This window comes from Mesoplodon mirus, assembly GCF_964341445.2.
Source record: "Mesoplodon mirus genome assembly, chromosome: 6".
Classification (NCBI taxonomy): domain Eukaryota; kingdom Metazoa; phylum Chordata; class Mammalia; order Artiodactyla; family Ziphiidae; genus Mesoplodon; species Mesoplodon mirus.
The window spans coordinates 86909967-86929141 of record NC_138982.1 but is presented as its reverse complement, the minus strand read 5'-3'; the positions used below and the strand labels follow the sequence as shown (position 1 = coordinate 86929141).

Here is a 19175-nt window from a genome sequence, read left to right as displayed (position 1 = left end):
ACTTAATAGTTAATGGGTTTCAGGGTCTGAAAGTAATGGATCTCTGTTAAGCAGGAGATGGAGATACCTGGGTAGGAAAACCTCACAGCGTTATGAAAACACATCTAAAGCACGCTCTGAACCACAAGATTCAACAGTGATACTGTAGTGGGCATTGTCATTCCTTTGTCACTTAACATTCCCATCTTAAATTACTCTGGAACTGAGACTCTGAGAGTAAGGAAGTGGAATCAAAGGGGCTTCTTAGCTAGAGCTAAAATACAGGGGGAGCAAGGTTTGAAAAGGAAGCCCAGGTCCCAGTGTGGGACCATGTTTCCCTCAGAGTGAGGAATTTCCCAAATCAAATGTAGCCAATCAGATTCTACAGAGAGGTGGAAGCACTGGCCTTGCTATTGTATTTCAGGATGCAATGAATGAAAGGAAGGACCAAAGAGAGTGGGCCCATGAAAGTACAAGGTTAGCCTGACAGTTAATTAGAAGTTTGAAGGAAGTGAGACCGGCTGTCTGCAAGACAGTTTACTGGCTGAGATTTCAAGGACCCTTGGCAAGTTGAGAATTATGAGATCTGTTCCTTTTTCCTTCGCTACAATGAATCATGCCTCTGATGAAAATTGTGTTTGTGTGTGGAGTCATGTTCTATCATCTTCTCGCCGAATGACTGTTTATCAGTTGGGGGCCTCCGAACGACTTGAAGATTGCCAGAGTGAAGTCAGAGTTTAGCTGGGGAGCTAGAACTGTCTGTTCTGGAGGAAGCAGTTGGTTACACCTGCTACTCAGGGACATCTTGCCTTCAGGGATCTTCTTCCTGCCACATGCCAGCAGACGTCACACTGCGTTTTGAGAAGGCCCTGGTCAGTGGCCTGGTGGCCTGGCAGCTAAAGGTGGGCACAGGGAGTCTTCTCTCCTCCTTCAGCAAGACAGGATCTTGAGGAAGGCTTTTCGGAACTCGATGTTGAAGGTGGTATAGATCACGGGGTTCAGGGCGCTGTTCACGTAGCCCAGCCACGTGGTGGCACTGTAGAGCTCTGGGGACACGTGGCATGCTTGGCAGTGGGTATTGAGAATGTGGGTCAAGAAGAAGGGCAGCCAGCAGACAATGAAGGTCCCTAGGTTGCAAAGGAAGAGAAAAACTGGGTCAGGAGTTTGTTTACTCCCTTTGTTGTAACGTGGAAATGAGTCACAGTTGTCTACTTTATGGCAGCTACTACCCTGTAAGTTTCACATACCCTTTTAATTTTTACACCAACCCTATGAAGCAGGTGTGATTAGTCACTTTTTTTTTTTTTTTCTTAGGTGAGAAAACTAGATGCTAACATCTTTGACTCATCCCACGCCTTTGTTCCTAAATCAGTTTTCTGGGTTGATCTTTAGATAGTCCTTCGCTAGTCTTTTCTACTTCTCAATTCAATTCAAATATTTATTTTATGTCTATCCATGCAAGATAGGTTCCTAGGCACTGATAGGAAAAAAGACGTTAAAGATGCAATTCATATAGTTAAGGTTGTTGAGGGGATTAACATAGAGGTTCCCTGGATAGGAGAAGCCCCTAAGACATGAGTAGTTTGGGGCTTGTCTGTGACAGTGAACAGGATGTGTTCACCTTCACTAACTCTGTATGGTACCGCAACTTATCAATTTTTAATTTGTTTATTTAAATAAATTTATATTTTTCTACTATAAAAACCAGCCCTGATTTTATACATTATGGAAAACTGGGTAAATATGCAAAAGTAGGAAGAAGTGAAATAATCACCCACCACACAAAGACAATCAATCACTTTTGACATCTGAGTGAATTAATTTTCAGTCTTTTTTTCTCTGTATTTAAAATAATCTAGATGTTATAATACCATATGACAGTAGTCTTTTTGCATCCTCACATTTTTCACTTAATATTTTAAAATAGGTAAGCAGGTAGGAAATATCCAGTATGTGCTAGATGCTTTTAATGAATCATTATCTTACTTATTATTTGATTTATCCATTATAATTCCAAGTGATAGACACAAAACACAGCTCAATTATGTGACTTGTTCAGTTTCATAAATTTCAGTCTAGGTGTTTTGAATTTCCACCAGAGTTAAGATTTATTCACAAACTCTTTTCATTTACATTATAAACATTTATAAATATTACAGTCATTGGATTTCCAATTTCTGTTAAATATGGTTACCTTAGTGTCCTCCACCAGCTCCACTGAACTCAACCTAACCCAACATAATCCAACCCATCCCAACTTAACCTGACTCACCAAGCACCATGACCAGCATCTGGGTTGCCTTCTTCTCCCGCAGCGGCACTCCCCGAGGTTGCAGGGGGCCCAGCTTCAGGGATGTCGACAGCCTGCCATTACTGAGTTTTCGAACCTCTAAGCTGAGCCTAGGTGCCATGGTGGGGCTGAGGGAGTTCCGAGTCCTCCCCTCCCTTTTCAACTCTCCTTCCCCTTCTTGGAAGCCTGGTCTTCCCAAGACAGTATCTTGGCAGATGCTGTAGTAGCGCTTCAGCTCCATGTGTGTCCGACCAGGGGAGAGGGGTTGTAGGTGTAACAAGAGAGGGTCCTGACATTTCTGGGGATATTGTTTATCTTCTGAATGTTCCTGAAAGGGAAACAGAATGCAATGAAGGAAGAAGAAGCCATCATTGTGTGAAACCTACAGAGGGTGCATCTGAGAGTGGCGGGCTCATGGGAAGTTAAGGCAAACAAAACCTGCTTCCGCCTTTACAACTCAAAAGCACCTACCACATAAAGAACATTTGAGAATCACAATAATCCCGTGAGGAGGGTAGAATAGAATTATAGCCTGGCCTTTTTAAGGTAGAATGACCTGGATATACAGAGGAAAATGTTAAATGGCACCATTGAGATGTAAGCAGAAAAATCTGGAAAGTGGGAAACGATAAGACAAATGACTCAGTTTCTTCAACAAATAAATTGCAGTGACACCACCACCACCACTTACCAGGTATGGGTCTTATTTGAATTTTGATTCAAATAAACCAACTATAAAAAATCTGTAAGACAATTGGGGAAATTTGAACATTGACTGGATATTTAATCATAGTAAGGAATTATTATTAAATTTTTTAGTGTGATGTGGTATTGTGGTTATGTGTTTTATAAAAGAGCCCATATCCTTTAGAGAGTCTTAGAGAAATATTTTTGGCTGTAATGTTGTTATGTTTGAGATTTGCTTCATAACAATCCAGTGCGGGGGTGTGAATGTAGGTGGGAGTGTAGTTGAAAGAAGACGGGGCCATGAGTTGATAATTGCTGGAGCTGGCTGATGACTACTGAAAGCTTAGTTATATTTGTCTTTCTACTTTTTTAGTTTTGAAATTTTCAATAATAAAAAGTTTTAAAAAATCCAGGATTTTCATCTCAGTTTCCTACTTAGTTGATGCATCCTGGGCAAGTTAATTAAATGTCTCTGAGCCTCATTTGTAAAATAGAAAGGAAATGAAAAGAAACAGGTTTGGGATGAGCAGACTCTGAGGGTAGGAAACTGAAGATACGTGAAAGTTTCTGGTATTTTGGGAGGACGTGTGTGTGCCAACGTCTGAACTTCTTTCCATGTTTGAAAAATCAGATGCTGTGTCAATCTTGAGTAGAAGGCAGGACTCCCCAGCACCCTTACTAAAGCCATAAAAGCCAGATATTCACTCTCCCTGACCTCCCCGCTGGGCAGCTAGAACTCTGGTACCTGAACCAAGCCCAGCCAATTGGAGATTCACACCTACAACCTTGAATTAGAGCTCATGAAGCAGGGAGACTTCAGAATTCATCTAGCAGTGTGACAGTCAATGTCCAGTGTCCTAGGTATTTGAACCAGATTCTTCCTTAGGCATGAACAGCATCTTCTGAAGCTGTTCTTCAGCCTTCTCGTTGAGTCTGAGCTACTTGATATCCTTCCAGTAAATTCCTTTTTTATATAAGTTAGTCAGTGTCAACAACCAAGAACATTCACTAGTCTCTCCTTAGTTCAAGGAATCATAGTTTTCTAGACACACAGGGCTGGTACACTGTACAAACGTAGAAACATTATTGAATAAATGAATGAATGAATGTAAGTGGGCTTCAAGATTATTTAGTGTTTTAAAAACTGTGCTCCACAGAGGTGTTTGTAGGAATCCTATCATAACATATTTTTTAAAATTTGGTTTTCATTTTGATGGAATTTTCTAATAATTAATGTAAGTATACTGTGTTTTATCTGAATGACCATTTGTAACCAAGATTATATTTTATGATTGAGCTGGCATCTAGTGATCTTCTAAAAGATGCATTATTTCTGAAACTAAAGGACTAGGGACAAATTTTTGAGAATGCTTATGAAATCTCAGATTTGGGACTTCCCTGGTGGCGCAGCTCTTAAGAATCCACCTGCCAATGCAGGGGACATGGGTTTGATTCCTGGTCCGGGAAGATCCCACTTGCTGCGGAGCAACTAAGCCCGTGTGACACAACTACTGAGCCTGAGCTCTAGGACCCACGTGCTGCAACTACTGAGCCTGTGTGCTGCAACAACTGAAGCCTGTGCGTCGAGAGCCCATGCTCCACAGCAAGAGAAGCCACTGCAATGAGAAACCCACGCACCACAGCGAAGAGTAGGCCCCGCTCACGGCAGCTAGAGAAAGCCCACACAGCAACGAAGACCCAGCACAGCCAAAAAAAAAAAAAAAAAATTTATGAAATCTTATATTTGAGAACACTGATCTAGTACAGCTTGCCTCCATTTCACAGATTTGGAAATTCAGTCATGTAGAAGGAAAGTGATTCTTCCAAGATTCTATATTGATGAGTGTATTTTTCAGCTCTCTCTGCAAACTTTTATCACCACCTCCATGACTGACATAAAGAAACATTGGATTGCTTTGGATCTGGCTGGCAGAGCCCTCCACTCCCAGATGGCAAGACAGAACCCAATTCTCCACACTCCAGGCAATGCCAGCTTCTTGACTCTTCAGTCTCTCCTCTGTAGTCAACACTTTTCCTTCTTTTGGCCTTGGAGCCTTCTCGGACTTTAAATCTCTTATCTATTAAAAAAAATCATTTTCAGCAAGAGTCTGTAATAGCTACATCTGGCCCGTGTAAAAGTGGTTAATTAACTATACGGAGATTAGACAAGGCTTAGACATTCATCATTATGGGTTTTTGAAGCTTCATTCCTAATATTTACTTGGCTGTGGAGCTCAGGGAGAGGAATACTGGTCTTTTATCTAACACCTTCAGGCTCCATGCAGCACTTGGCTTTCTTGGGGCTGGTTTGAATTGGAAGGATAAGAATCAGGGTGACTATGAAATTGTCTTGGTTTTCCCCATATTTAATGGCAAATAAGGCACTTGAAAGTTTCCCATTAGTCTCCCTTTTCAGCTTTTCTTGGATCTGCTCATGTCTGTTTCAGCAACGCCCTGTTTCCTCTAATGCAGGTTGTTCTGGATGGTATCTTCACAACACATCCAAGAGTCCTTGGCTCTGGTCATTGGAATCTAGCCCAACAGTCATATGCTTTTGGAATATTATTTGATAATGCCTATTCTGAAGCTCAAATCAGGCAGAATCTCAGATCTGTTATTTATTACAGGCGCAAGTGTGAGGTTGGCGCTAAATTTGATTTTGGGGTGGAAGCGGAATTAAGTCAAGCCAATGTCTCAAGAAAGGGTCTCTTATTCTTTTCCTACAGTCAAAGGCATGGCTTACTCACCATTTTCCCCATGGCATCTGATGGAAATCTGGCCCTTATTGAAAAACTGTCACATAGGGTGCAAACGTAGCCAGGAAGACTAGGGTGGGTTGAAGGAGAAACAGTTGTGGGTTAAGCTCTATATAGTTGGGCCATATAGGTGACAATGCTTTGAATACAGTGTGTTCTTATCCTCCGTATTGGGTCCTGACCTCCTGTTTCACAGGGGCCAATATTTTTGCTCTACGCAAGTCTTGGGACTTTGAGTTTGAGGTTCTGATTCTCATTCAAGTCATTATAGGTTGATCTAGACATCCAATGTGTACCTGCCTTCAACATCAAACTCAATTCTTACTCTATGAAGCCTTTCCAGAGCACATGGACTTTTGTCTTCTCATAACCTCTCCAGCATTTAATATTTAGATGCGTAGTTGTCTTCATCTCACATTTGGCAAACGTCCCAGTCAGTGTTGGGCTGCTCATTAATTTTGGGTGGAGGTGTGTTTTATTTCCTTGTCTAAGATTCTAAGCTACATGAAGGCAGAGGCTGTATAATATTCCTGCTGTCTCTTCCCTAGCAGATTGCAAGTGATTGGTATTCATCCATTCATGCTTCAAGTACACCTTGAAGCATGTGCCAGGCACTGGAATGAGCAGAATTTACAGCCCAAGCCATCAGAAGATTTCAGTGACCTTCCTTTTCAGAGCCTTGAAAGACCTAATAAAATGTGTCATCAGCATCTCCCATTCCCTCAGCTGGTTAGTGCCTCCACACAGAGGCAGATCTAGAAAGGACAAGAAGTTTCAATGGACCCCCAGTGATTCCTGATGTAATGATCTGGCCAAAAAGTCATTCCTGGAAACCCGGCATCAGCGAATGGTAAAGCTGCCACACTAAAACTTCATACCTGTGTGACATCTGAACAGCTGGCCATTTAGGGGCAATGAAAGACTTTGAAGGGGAGAAGAACAAGCCCAGAACCTATCCTATCATCTCGCTAAGTCAAGTGTGCTCTAGGGAAGACCATCAATGCACTTTTGAGATTGGATTTCCTACCTTTAAAGCCTAGCCAATATCTGCTGATTAAAAGGTGGGTATCAGATGTGTGTCCCCGATGTGGCAGAACAGGCAAAAGCATGCACTGCTGGACACAAGGCTGGAGGCCACGGGGCTGGGTGCTGTCTTCCTCCTGCCCCTCCAGGGTGCTTACCTGTTGGGGGAAGCCGGGCCTGACGCTGATGCACTGACTGTTCTGTCGAGTGAGGATCCGTTTCCGTCTCCTCTGTCTCAACACCACGTAGATCCTGGCATAGACGAGGACGGTCACCCCAAAGGGCAGGTAGAAGGACACCACTGAAGAGTAGAGGACAAAGTCAGGGTTGGAGATGGAGCAGATGCTGGGGTCTCCTGGGAGTGAGAGAAGGGGAGAGAGCAGAGTAGTTGGCCAAGTATGGGACCTCGGTGGGGGGCACAAAATAGACCTCACATCCTGTGTGGTGTCTCCACCATCGAATCCACAGTGGAGCTTCGAGAAGCACTGGCCAGTCCCACCTACCCCCTCATCATGTCCCGGTCTATGTGCTGCCTCCTCCGTGGAGGCTTCCTTGCTTGATTTTCTCAGTCAGGAGGGACTCTTACTTCCTTTGTGCCCCACAGCCCTTTACTGTGCAGTTAGCACACATGGCCTGATTGTTAACTCGTGAGGGTGCCATCTTAGACACCTACGTCGTCCTCTCGCTGAGCGTAGGAGGTCTAATTCATCCCGATGTCATGCACAGTTCACTAAAAAGAAAATTTACTAATGATCACATGCCAGACACTGCTCTACAATGGGACTGCAAAGATGAATAAGACACAGTGTCCTCCCTTGAAGGAGCTCCCAGTCTAGACAGACAGACGATCCCTTCCGCATGCTGTACTAAGCGTCACAGAGGAACACGGCCTGGGAGGCTGGGGTCGGGGGGTGTCACAGAGCAACAGAGCAGAGGCTCCCAGGAGGGGTGCGGCCCCCAGAAAAGGGCCTGCCTGTGTGGAGGCATCAGAGGATTGTTGCACGCAATGAAAGAAAGGAGGAAGGCTTCTTTGCTGAGAGTGCCAGGTCCCCAATTTTGAATCTGAGTTGTTGGGCAGGTGGTGGCTGAATACGGGCCAGTCTATTTTTCGGTGAATCCCAGTACTGCTCAGGGTTGAGATGGGAAAAGGGCCAGTAAACCTACTGTCATCATGGGCAATGTGAATCGAGGCACATCCTTGTCCTTGCTTTATGCCCTGAAACGCTCCTTCCCTTCCTCCTTAGGGGGCCCTGCAGCTCTGTCTTCTTCACTAGCAGATGTTGAGATCCCTCCAGGAGCCAGAGTAAGGCCTACAACTTGCCCCATCTTGAAAAAGAAAGTGGAAGGAAACTAATATCTTCCAGGTGATTCCAAGGGTTTTAGACACATTATCTTACCTAATAAATGTGCAACATGATGTAGGCAGATGCCATTACTGTCTCTATTCTCAGATGAGCAGACTAAGGCTCAGAGCTATTCGGTAAGTGGCCTAACATCACACAGTCTGGATGTGTTCCTCTAGTCATTTTGACCCCCAAACCAATGTTCTTTCTATGATTTTGACTCTCCACCTCCCTCTACTATTGGGGTATGACAAATTTGCACTTTGTCCTGCCAGCAACAGGTGTTGGTACATCCAGCCAATCTTAATAAAGGGATGGGCATTCTCCAACCCAAACTCTGGCCTCGGAAGATGCAGCCTCAGATGTGAACTGGTGGGGAGAGGGCCGTGGCCACATGGGCCCCTCATTCTGCTTCTTGGTCTACGGAGGTAGGTAGAGTCCAGGCAGCCTGAAGTGGGAGACTCAGGTCTCCATTTACTAACTGTGTGACCTTGGTCATGTTACTTAACTATGCCAAGTCTCAGTTTCATGGTCTGTAAAAGAAGGACAAAAATATTGTCTCATTTAGTGGTTGTGAGACGAAATGGTAACTATTATTATTATTTATTCTTTACTATTATTTATTATATACTTCCTCTGAGCTTTTTGAACTTGAAAGGGAAGGTATCACTTGGAATGAAAATTTGGAGAGAGACTTATAGGGAACAATATTTGTGGGGGAGAGAAGGGAGCAACAGCTAAGAATTAAAACAAAATGAACAAGAAAGCATGTATTCAGTGCTCGGTCGGGCATTTTAATGATGGCACTGCCACCAGAATCTTTATGAGCTACTCCAACTTCTCTGACTCTCTTTGTAGGGGGGTAAAAATCAGGTAAAATTAATGGCATCTCACCAAAGCCTGTATCATCATCTTTTAGGAAATGGCTCATAAAACTGAACAGTGGTCACCAAAATGGCATCTTCTGGTCTTCTAGGGGAGTGGGGTTGAGAGTAAGGATAGGGTGGTGGCTGGTGGTCTTTCTGAATCTGTAAGCAGCCATGCTGGCAGTGATCACCCCTCCCCTGCAGTCAGCTCCCCTGCTGTCAGCGTCTGACTATGATTGAAATGCCTCCTCTAATGAGGAGGTACCTCAGCACGTTTTGTAGTGAGAGGGGGTCACAGGGGTGGCAGGGCCACTTTCCCCCTATTCGTCTTGTCACCATCCTTGGTGTGCTGGGTAGTCCCCATGTGTCTCTGCAGATATACCATCTACCCTTCTCTATCCTCCTCTGGGTTTTGGGAGGCTGACCTCTATATTTTATATATTAACAACTACACTTAAAAAGCCAAGAGCCAAAGTGGGTATAGTATGCTTCCATTTGTGTAAACATGGACACACACACACACTCACATGTGTCCACGCACGGGTGTGTGTATGCACTTGCTTCAAGCGTGGCGTGCAGGATCTTAGTTCCCTGACCAGGGATTGAACCCGTGCGCCCTGCAGTGGAAGCTCGGAGTCTTAACCACTGGATCTCCAGGGAAGTCCCAAGCATTATCTTTTAAGAATATGGGTGTTCACTTCTAGGGAGGGCACAGGGGGACTGGCAATCTAGGGTAGAAGGGAGACGTACAGGTAAGTCTGTATATAGACCTCATTATACCTTATGTTTTATCATGTGCAAGTATTTATTTTTCCATTAAAAGCATTGAAATATTGAAACGTTGAAATATTGAAAGCCTATGAGAAACAGAGTGAAGAGAGAGCACATAGCTATTTCGAAATTGCTGATCAATGAAGATCTTCAGTATAAATCCCCGAACCTGCATTGTCATCCCTTCCTTCCTTCCCTACCTAAGAAACTGCTGCCTGTCCTTAGACAGAGTTTTGCAGCCTCTCCCAGAATTTCTCCATGTTATGCACCCCCGTGAGGCCTGTCAGCAGGCAGAGTGATGCTGGAGGCGGTTGGGCAGTGAGTGGGGCCCTGCCCCAGCCTCCGCCAGGCCTGGCCTGGGTGTGTGTCCTGTGGGCAGCGCAGAGTGAAACACCACGCACAGCAATTCTGAAAGCTTCTCTCTGCTGAGTCCTGAGGAGGTGGTGAGGGCAGTGAGGCCCCCAGGAGCTAGGCTTCCCCAGGAGATGAGGTGCCTTGTCTTGATTATTTAACTGAAAGGGTAGTGTGCTGTCAGCATGACAGTTATTGAATGAATGAATACATGAATGATGAATAAACGAGCAGACTGTACAGATGAGCATTTTCCATAAGCACATCAGCAGTCACTAGCTGGAGCATAATAGGGAAGGCCAGGAGGCTACTCCCCATCCTCCGAGATTGGGATGTTTATCCCAACTAATCTCAACAGCTAAGGAGGAAAGAACTATGAGGAGGACTCATCCACTGACTCATTCAACACAAGTTTACAGAGCACCTGCTGTATTCAAGGCGCTGTGCTCGGTGATACACTAGATGTCTTTCGTGCGCTAGCCTGGGAACTTGAGCCCCACAGTCATGTGAATGGCAAAGTCAAAAGCAAGTTGAGTTGAGAGATTCATGAACTTCTAGTTCATTGAAGGATTTGTCCTCAATTTGTTTCCAAAGACAGGAGATCTTAATGAATCTGATCGAAGATGAGCCTAGTATTCTCTTTGTGCTTCTCAGCCAAGTCCCCCTACCCCCAGATGCAGGGCTCTGAAAGCCAGGTGAGGCGTTCTATTGCTAAAATCTAAATAGCCCTCCTCCATTTCTTTGTTTCAGAGGAAAATTATGTCAGTTGGTTGGACTTTCTCAACTTTAAGTTTTTCTGCCCTTGGAAGTTTCTTAAACCCTGGTCACCAGCTATTGCTTATCCATTCTGGAATTTTTAATAACCCAATAGCTATCTGATTTAACAGACATTTAAATACTAGTTATTTTTCTTATCTGTAAAATAAAAGGATCAGGGATGTTTCAGGTTTCCTCTAGCAGTAACCCTCCATCCTCCGCCGCCATCAGGGGCTGTTGAGGATGTGATATTTGGCTCCTGACTGCTGGGTCTCTGCTGGGACCTGGGGCAACACAGGTCAGCCAGGCCCCACAGCCTTGGAACTCTCTGTGACCCAAGATCCTGCTTTAGGTGTGCATCCAGACATGCATGTCACTCTTTCTTCGGACAATAAGAGCAATTCCAAGATAGAAGAACCTGAAATTCAACTTTCCTCTCCGTTACATTCTCTGACAATTCAGAGTCCCACGTGGCAGCCCATTTCCTTAAAAGAAGAGCCCTGCCAGAAAGTTCTGTTTTGTGTCGCACCTCATGAAAATCCAGCCACTGCCAATATCAGGTGTTGTTGGCAGTATCCTGCCCTTTTCTCCTCTCCTTCTCACAGGAGGAGTAGAAATAAATGGCCGAGGGAAGTCATTTCTATTGGGCTTTTGGATGAACTTGGGAAATTCCTTAGAGCTGTAAGAGGTGCTGGAGGAACCCACATCTATCAAGGTAATGAAGCTTTGCTGTGAAGGTCAGACGGAGGCAGAGAAGGCTGGTGGGGCTTCTCTGCCTTGAGTCCTGCTCACGAATTCCCTGAACTAATGTTCTAGAATGAGATGACTAGGCCGCTCTCTGACCACCAACAGGACTACCACTGTTTAGATGTCCGTTGGAGCAGGGGCACAGTTAAAGTTTGAGGCAGAGGAACGTTTTCTAATACATAATCATAATAACAACAATAACACTAGCTAGTATCTACTGGGCTTTTGCAGTGGACCTGACACTTGAGCACAGTACATGAACACGTGGAGAGCCTACTGTAGTCTAATTAATACATTTAAAAGTGAGAGACAGAGAGAGGGAGATGAGAAAGAAGTGAGCCTATACGTGGTAAGTCATGAGCATTTTTTGCCTTCTCAATTCTATATTTGAAAATCCTTTTGGAAAGATTTTTCTGAGTTTTGTTTCTGAAACAATAAAGATGTCACTGGTGGGAACAACACTGCGATTAGGTCATCATTGTTCTTCACTTTATATGTTGACTTTAACTGGGAACTCTGTCTGATGTCAGATTTTGACTAAGTGTTACCGGGTGTGTGTGTGTGTATGTGTGTGTATCTGTGTGTCTGTATAGCTGTGTGTATGTGTGTGTGTATCTGTGTGTGTGTCTCTATGTGTGTATCTGTGTGTGTGCATGTGTGTGTGTGTGTGTGTGTGTGCCCGCACACGCGCATGAGAAAGACCGCCCCTGCCAGCCTCTAAGAATGAGGAAGAGGAATCACTCCGCCCAGCAAAAGTTGGTGGGGCTTTGCTGCTGGCCGGGTTACAGATTGCCTTGGTCTAGCAGTGGTAGGAAGTGGCCCATACTACAAATTCCAACTTAGAAGGCATTTTCTCATAGAAACATGGATATAGAAGGTGGCTTAGTTATCGGACTAACCCCCAAGGCACATTTAGACTCATTGAAATGGTATTTGAGCGCCAGAGTCAGCTTCTACAGTCGTGTTAGAGAATGTCGCCTTGGTGCATGTGTGTGGAAACGCATGTTTGTGTTTATAACGTGACATTGGTGACTGATAATGGGAAGCATTAAAGAGTAATGCAAAGACAATAACAACATCATATTTTAGGAACACCCTGAGTTAACCAGGCACATCTTTGTTGGATAACTTGGCTACTTAACCTCTAATGCAGCAGAGAAACAAGCCTAACCTTGAGCAGGTGATATGTGCTTGGCACATCTATGTATGTTATCCCAATTTAATCCTCACTTACTTGTAAAAGAACTCTGTGAAGGAGGTAGAGTGGAGTTATAACATATGTAGGCTTAGATTCTAGAGTCAATGAAAATTATAGAGAGTCAAAATTCACCCTGAATCACGTATAAAGATACGCATGGTTTGATTACAACCCTGAACAGTAATAAGTAAAGACATATGACACATGCAGTAATATGTCATCTATTATAAAGAGTTCAACCTAACATATAATTTTAGAGATGAAGTTGCTGGACTTACTTGTAGGAGGCCATATATAAAAATAAATACTGAAAACTTCCTAACTAAATACATAGACCTAGTCCACATATTTGATTTTGTTCAAGTTTATGCCGTGCTATATTGTTATCACAAATTTATCAACAAGGAAGCTTAACTTAGAAAAGTTAAGTAACTTGTTCAAGCAGACACAGCTGTTAAGCAGCAGAACTGGAGTTTGAATCTAGATTTTTCTGACTCCAGAGCCTCTGTCTTCCTAAATGTATTTTGACTTCTAAATAATTGACCAGCAAATGACTCTTTGAAGACTATATATAAGTTAAGATTTGCCTGTATTTACATGTAATGTGTTACATATAATATATCTGTATACACATAAGTACACAGCTACATGACTTGTACATATATACCAGCAATTCATGAACCTGGAACATAGTAGGAATTGAATGAAACAATTCAAATGGAGAAACTAAGAAGTCCAGATGAACACTAGAACATGAGTCAATCAGTTTTCTCTTAGTGAACACTCTGTTTATTTTCAATACCTGTAACTATACTATATGTACTAATAGTTTCCATTCAACACATGAAATTCTTGAGGCTGAAAGATGGTCATGGAACAGACACTGAAGGCACTGTGAGGTGTCAGTTCAGATTGGTGTCATATCTAAAATCCCAGACAACTCAGATATACACATTGTTCAACCATTTGTCCATCCACCCATCCACCCATCCATCCATCCATCCATCCATCCATCCATCCATCCATCCATCCATCCATCCAATAGAAGATGTACCATGTGCCAAGCACCATGGCCAAAATTTTTGCATATTAAAAAATATGAAATACATCCCCCAGTAATTTAGGAATTCATCCTAGTTCCCAAACACCAGAAAAGATTTTTATTGAATAAAAAGTTAGAAATAGGGGCCTCCCTGGTGGCGCAGTGGTTGAGAGTCCGCCTGCCGATGCAGGGGATACGGGTTCGTGCCCCGGTCTGGGAGGATCCCATATGCCGCGGAGCGGCTGGGCCCGTGAGCCATGGCCGCTGGGCCTGCGCATCCGGAGCCTGTGCTCCGCAACGGGAGAGGCCACAACAGTGAGAGGCCCGCATACCGCAAAAAGAAAAAAAAAAAAAAAAAAAAAAAAAAAAAAAAGTTAGAAATGTATACCCTACTCCAGGGCTTTCATGATATGTTATTTTGCATTGTAAATCCATTATGAATTATCATCTTTTCGTTAGTAAACTTCACCTGAATTATTCATATAGCATAGTTTTTTAACTGGCACATTTCTTCAAATGAATACAATGGCTTTTCTTTCAAAATAGGAGTAAGCAGACTTTTCATTAATTGGGGCAGAACATTATTATTGTGCCATTAATTGAAGAGGTTTTGTTTTCTATTTTATTTGTAATCAATAAAGGCCAACCCTTTGCAGTCTATAGCATCCTCATTTGATTACATTGAGCAGGGGTCAGACATTTCAGGGCTCAGCACCACTCACAACCATTCAGATGTGCTGTGAATCACGCCGCTATTGGAAGTGGGGCCGTCACTGTTACCTGTGGTGTTGAAGCCAAAGAGGAGAGGGCAAGACACGGCAAAGGCCAGCACCCAGACAGCCGTGATCATGAGGGCCACGCGCCGACAGGAGCTCTGTCCTGTGCCATGTTGGTAGTGAACTGGCATGACCACTGCAGTGTACCTGTGAAAGGGAGGGGAGGGAGGATAGACATGATGAGAAAGGTTCTAAAGACAAGTTGAAAGAGGTTACTAGAGAAATACTCAGGTTGATGCATGTGGCAGGAGAAAAATAATTTGGTTGGAGAAACTTAGAGAGAAAGGGGTATTTGAGTGAACAGAGCAGAAAGGCTGAGACAAGATAGATGAAGTACTCATTGAAGGAGGTGAGCAGAGAAAGGGAGAAAGAATAAAAAGCATAGCATAACAACACTGGGTTGCCGGAGAGCTTCTACCAGTGCTGGTTGATGGCCCAGCATATCCCAGCCTTATATTCACACACCTTTAACCTTGAAGACTCTAGATGCTGGTTTGTGTGCCTTTATGTTCTCCCACAGTTTTTCAGATAATGACGGAACTGTGCCCAAAGAGGATGCTTAGCCCTGCCTGTATCCTAACATTAATTCTAATCCTCATAGTGACAACTATTCCAAGTAGCAGAGATTTTGTAAATAGAGATGAGTAATATCCAATGAAGGCTTATTTTAAAATCAAGTTTTCATGCTGTCTTAGTCTGCTTGGGCTGCTATATCAAAAATACCATACACTGGGTGACTTAAACAATAAATATTTATATTTCACAGTTCAGGAGGCTGGGAAGTCCAGCATCAATGTGCTGGCAGATTTGGTGCCTGGTGAAAACCCACTTCTTGGTTTGTAGACGGCAGTCTTCTTGCTGTGTTCTCACACGGTGGGAGGGCTGAGGGGAGCTCTCTGGAGTCTCTTTTATAAGGGCACTAATCCCATTCATGAGGGTGGAGCCCTAATCACCACCCAAATGTCCCACCTCCTATACCATCACATTGGCAGTTAGGATTTTAACATATGAATTTTGGGGGGGCACAAACATTCACTCTACAGCACATGCTTTTACATGGTCAAAGCACAGTTTCTTATTCTTGTTGGATATTGTTGTCTTTTCTGTGGTATATCCACACATACATTCACAGCTGCTTGTTGGACTTACCTGCATGATTGCTCCATGGTTGTCCCAAACTCAAATTATCTGAAATAGATCTTCTATTTCCCTACATCCCTTAATCTGCTTCCACTTCCTGCCTTTCTTCCAGACATCCACACCCAACACTCAGGCTTTTGGACTCTTCTTTGGTCCTTCCATATCATTTGCTCACCCATTCATTTAGCCTTTCATTCATTCAATATTTATTGAGTTCTTACTATATACCAGGTCTTATTCTGGAACTACACAGATGTGCAAATGGGACATTGTCTCTGTCCTTACTGAGCTGGGAGTTGAGTGGAGTAGATAGATGAAAAAAATGTTAATATAAAATGAGTATCACAAAGGAAGTAAGTTGGGTGATGTGTTTAAGGATAGTGGAGGATGTAAAGAAGGGGCAAATGACATAAGTGGGTAGGAAAATGAGTGGGGTGAGAAGGAGCCAGACATGAGGGAAGGTAGGAAAAGAACATTTTAGGCAGAAGGACAGCAGGTCCTGTAAATTTACCCATTATGGTATCTTCCCCATTATCCATGCATTTCTTTTCTACCACTTTTTCTCTGTGATGGCCACAGCCTCCTGGCTGGTCTCCTATTGCTAAGTCCCCAAATAGATTTCATCCTGTCCACCCCACCCCATGTTCCCCCCAACTCAGAGGAAAACTGTCTGAAATAGGCATAATTCTAAGATGGCCCCCAAGATTTATGTACTGTAGAACTAGTAGAAATCGTGTGATTAGATTACAAATCAACAGACTGAGTAAATCAAAAAGGAGATTATATTGGGTGATCCTGACCTCATTGGGTGAGCCCTTGAAAGGGACTGAGCCCTTCCTTAATTCAGAGAGATTCAAAGCATGAGAAATTATCCTCCTGGCCTGCAAGGGGCAAACTGCCATGTTTGGGAAAAGATCATTTGGCAAGGAACAGCAAAAGGCCTATGTGAGCTGAGAACAGCCCCTGGTTGACAACCACCAAGAAAGTGGGAACCTCAATCTTATAACTGCAAGGAACTGAATTCTACTGACTAGCTGAATAAATTTTGAAGACGAAAACACAAGTCAGCCTACACCTCATTTTCAGCTTTGTGAGACCCTTAGCAGAGAACCTACCTACATGGTGCACAGACTTTTTGACCTGTGAGATTAAAAACTGATATAAAGTCACTACCTTTGTGATAATTTGTTCCACAGCAACAGAAAACAAATACAACGTCAATACTTAGCCTTCCTCAACATGACCCCAACTAGCCCAGCCAACCTGACCTCCCGTTGGACCCTGACACTTACATGTAACTGCAGCCATATTGGCCTAGTGACGGGTTATCTTCAACAGTCTTTGTTCAATCCATTATCCCTTTTTCTTCCCTGGGTAGCTCATTTTTTCTCTCCTTTAATCCCAGATCAGCTCTCCAGTAACCTTCCCAGTCCTTCTATCTTACAGAGACCTCTAACTCTGAATGCATAGCACTCCTATGCCAATCAATCACGTTGCCCTTCTGCATGCATTATTGAACTTGCCTCGTGGCTGGAGAGAGATAGACCCCATAGGATTTAAGTTACTTAATGGCTCAAATCATCTTATAGACTTGGTATTCCATATAGGTCCTTGTACAAAGCAAGTAGTAAGAAGCTGTTGACTGATTGCCTCATGGACTCTGAAGGCCTCTGTCCTCATAAGAGGACAATTCTAATCCTAGCCCAGCTCAAGGGATCTAACATATATAGCTGTGTCTACATATGCTCAATTTTTTTTGTTTGTTTGTTTTGTGTTTTTGCGGTATGTGGGCCTCTCACTGTTGTGGCCTCTCCCGCTGTGGAGCACAGGCTCCAGATGCACAGGCTTAGTGGCCATGGCTCATGGGCCCAGCCGCTCCGCGGCATGTGGGATCTTCCCAGACCGGGGCACGAACCTGTGACCCCTGCATCGGCAGGCGGACTCTCAACCACTGCGCCACCAGGGAAGCCCTCAATTTTTAATTAATTAATTAATTTATTTATTTATTATTGAAGTATAGTTGATTTACAATGTGTTAGTTTCAGGTATACAGCAAAGTGAATCAGTTATATATACATTCTTTTTCAGATTCTTTTCCCATATAGGTTATTACATAATATTGAGTATAGTTCCTGTGCTATACAGTAGGTCCTTGCTGTTTATCTATTTTATATATAGTAGTGTGTATATGTTCCTCCCAAATTCCTAATTTATCTGTCCTGTCCACCTTTCCCCTTTGGTAAGCATAAGGATTTTTCTACGTCTGTGAGTCTGTTTCTGTTTTGTGAGTAAGTTCATCTGTATCATTTTTTTTAGATTCCACATATAAGTGATATATGATATTTGTCTCTCTCTAACTTCACTTAGTATGATAATCTCTAGGTCCATCCATGTTGCTGCAAATGGCATTATTTCATTCTTTTTTTATGACTGAGCATTATTTCATTGTGTATATATACCACATCTTCTTTATTCATTCATCTGTTGATGGACATTTAGGTTGCTTCCATGTCTTGGCAATTGTAAATAGTACATATGCTCAATTTTTCATTGTCTCATCAGCGTCCAGGGAACCTGGAGGCCAGATGCAGAGCAGGAACCCCCTTAGCTCCCCTTGTGCACCTCAAGGCTTGGGGCTGAGGAAGGGAAGGACAGACCCTGGGCTGGAAGGGGTGGGGTAGTGCTCCCCGATGCTCCTCCTATATGTGCCAGCCACCTGACTCATCTGCCTCATATGCATCTGGCCTTAGAGTTCATGTGTTAACATTTGTATCCCCAAAGAGCAGCCTGAGAGTCAGCTCTGAGGGCTGAGATGGAGGCAGACTCTGCAGAACTTGGCCTTGGCACCCTAACACGTGACAGAGGTGGCTTCTTTGTCAAGAGGGAGAAATAGAGTCCTTATTTAATAAGGTCAAATTACCATCCCACCACCAACCTCAAGGAAGGCCCATGACAACCCAGTTCCCTTTTCCTGATGCACATACACTATAGATCCTCCCTTGAATCCCTAACTTGGCGACAAAGGAGCAGGGCAAGTAGCACCTGGCACTCCTCCAGGCCTCTCACTCTCTCAGGACTTCCGACTCTGCTGGGGCAGTGAGCTGGGGCTTCACGTCAAATACGTCAACCAGGGTCTGGCCCTTAGCAGTGATCCCTGAGGCACCGTGGAGGAGAGGCTGAGCCTGAAGCCCTGCAGCTGTCCTGGCCAAACAGCTGATGAGGGTCAGGAAGGAAAGGTATGGCACACTTCTTCCTTGTCCAGACCTGTTGGCCTTCATTTACATAATGACCTTGGATGTAAAAGAATCCGACCATTCCATCATTTGGTAGTGTGCTGCTAAATGCCTAACAACTGGCTCTGCAGGCGAATAAAAGCCCTAACTTATACCATTTGTCAATTTCTGTGGGACAAATACTCCCACCATTGTCCACTTCAAGTTACACCATTGG

At 43.7% G+C, this 19175-nt stretch overlaps 1 protein-coding gene across 1 annotated transcript in view; it reads right to left on the bottom strand.

Annotated features, from left to right (window-relative positions):
- Positions 1-909: 909 nt before the first annotated feature.
- DRD3 (dopamine receptor D3) overlaps positions 910-19175 on the bottom strand; it is a gene marked incomplete at its 3' end in the record, with an annotated part of 37238 nt that continues 18972 nt past the window's right edge. Inside the window, 6 exon segments of the mRNA XM_082625041.1 lie at positions 910-1106; positions 2252-2597; positions 5704-5754; positions 5756-5782; positions 6894-7090; positions 14590-14732. Of these exon segments, the coding sequence (XP_082481167.1) occupies positions 910-1106; positions 2252-2597; positions 5704-5754; positions 5756-5782; positions 6894-7090; positions 14590-14732 (961 nt within the window).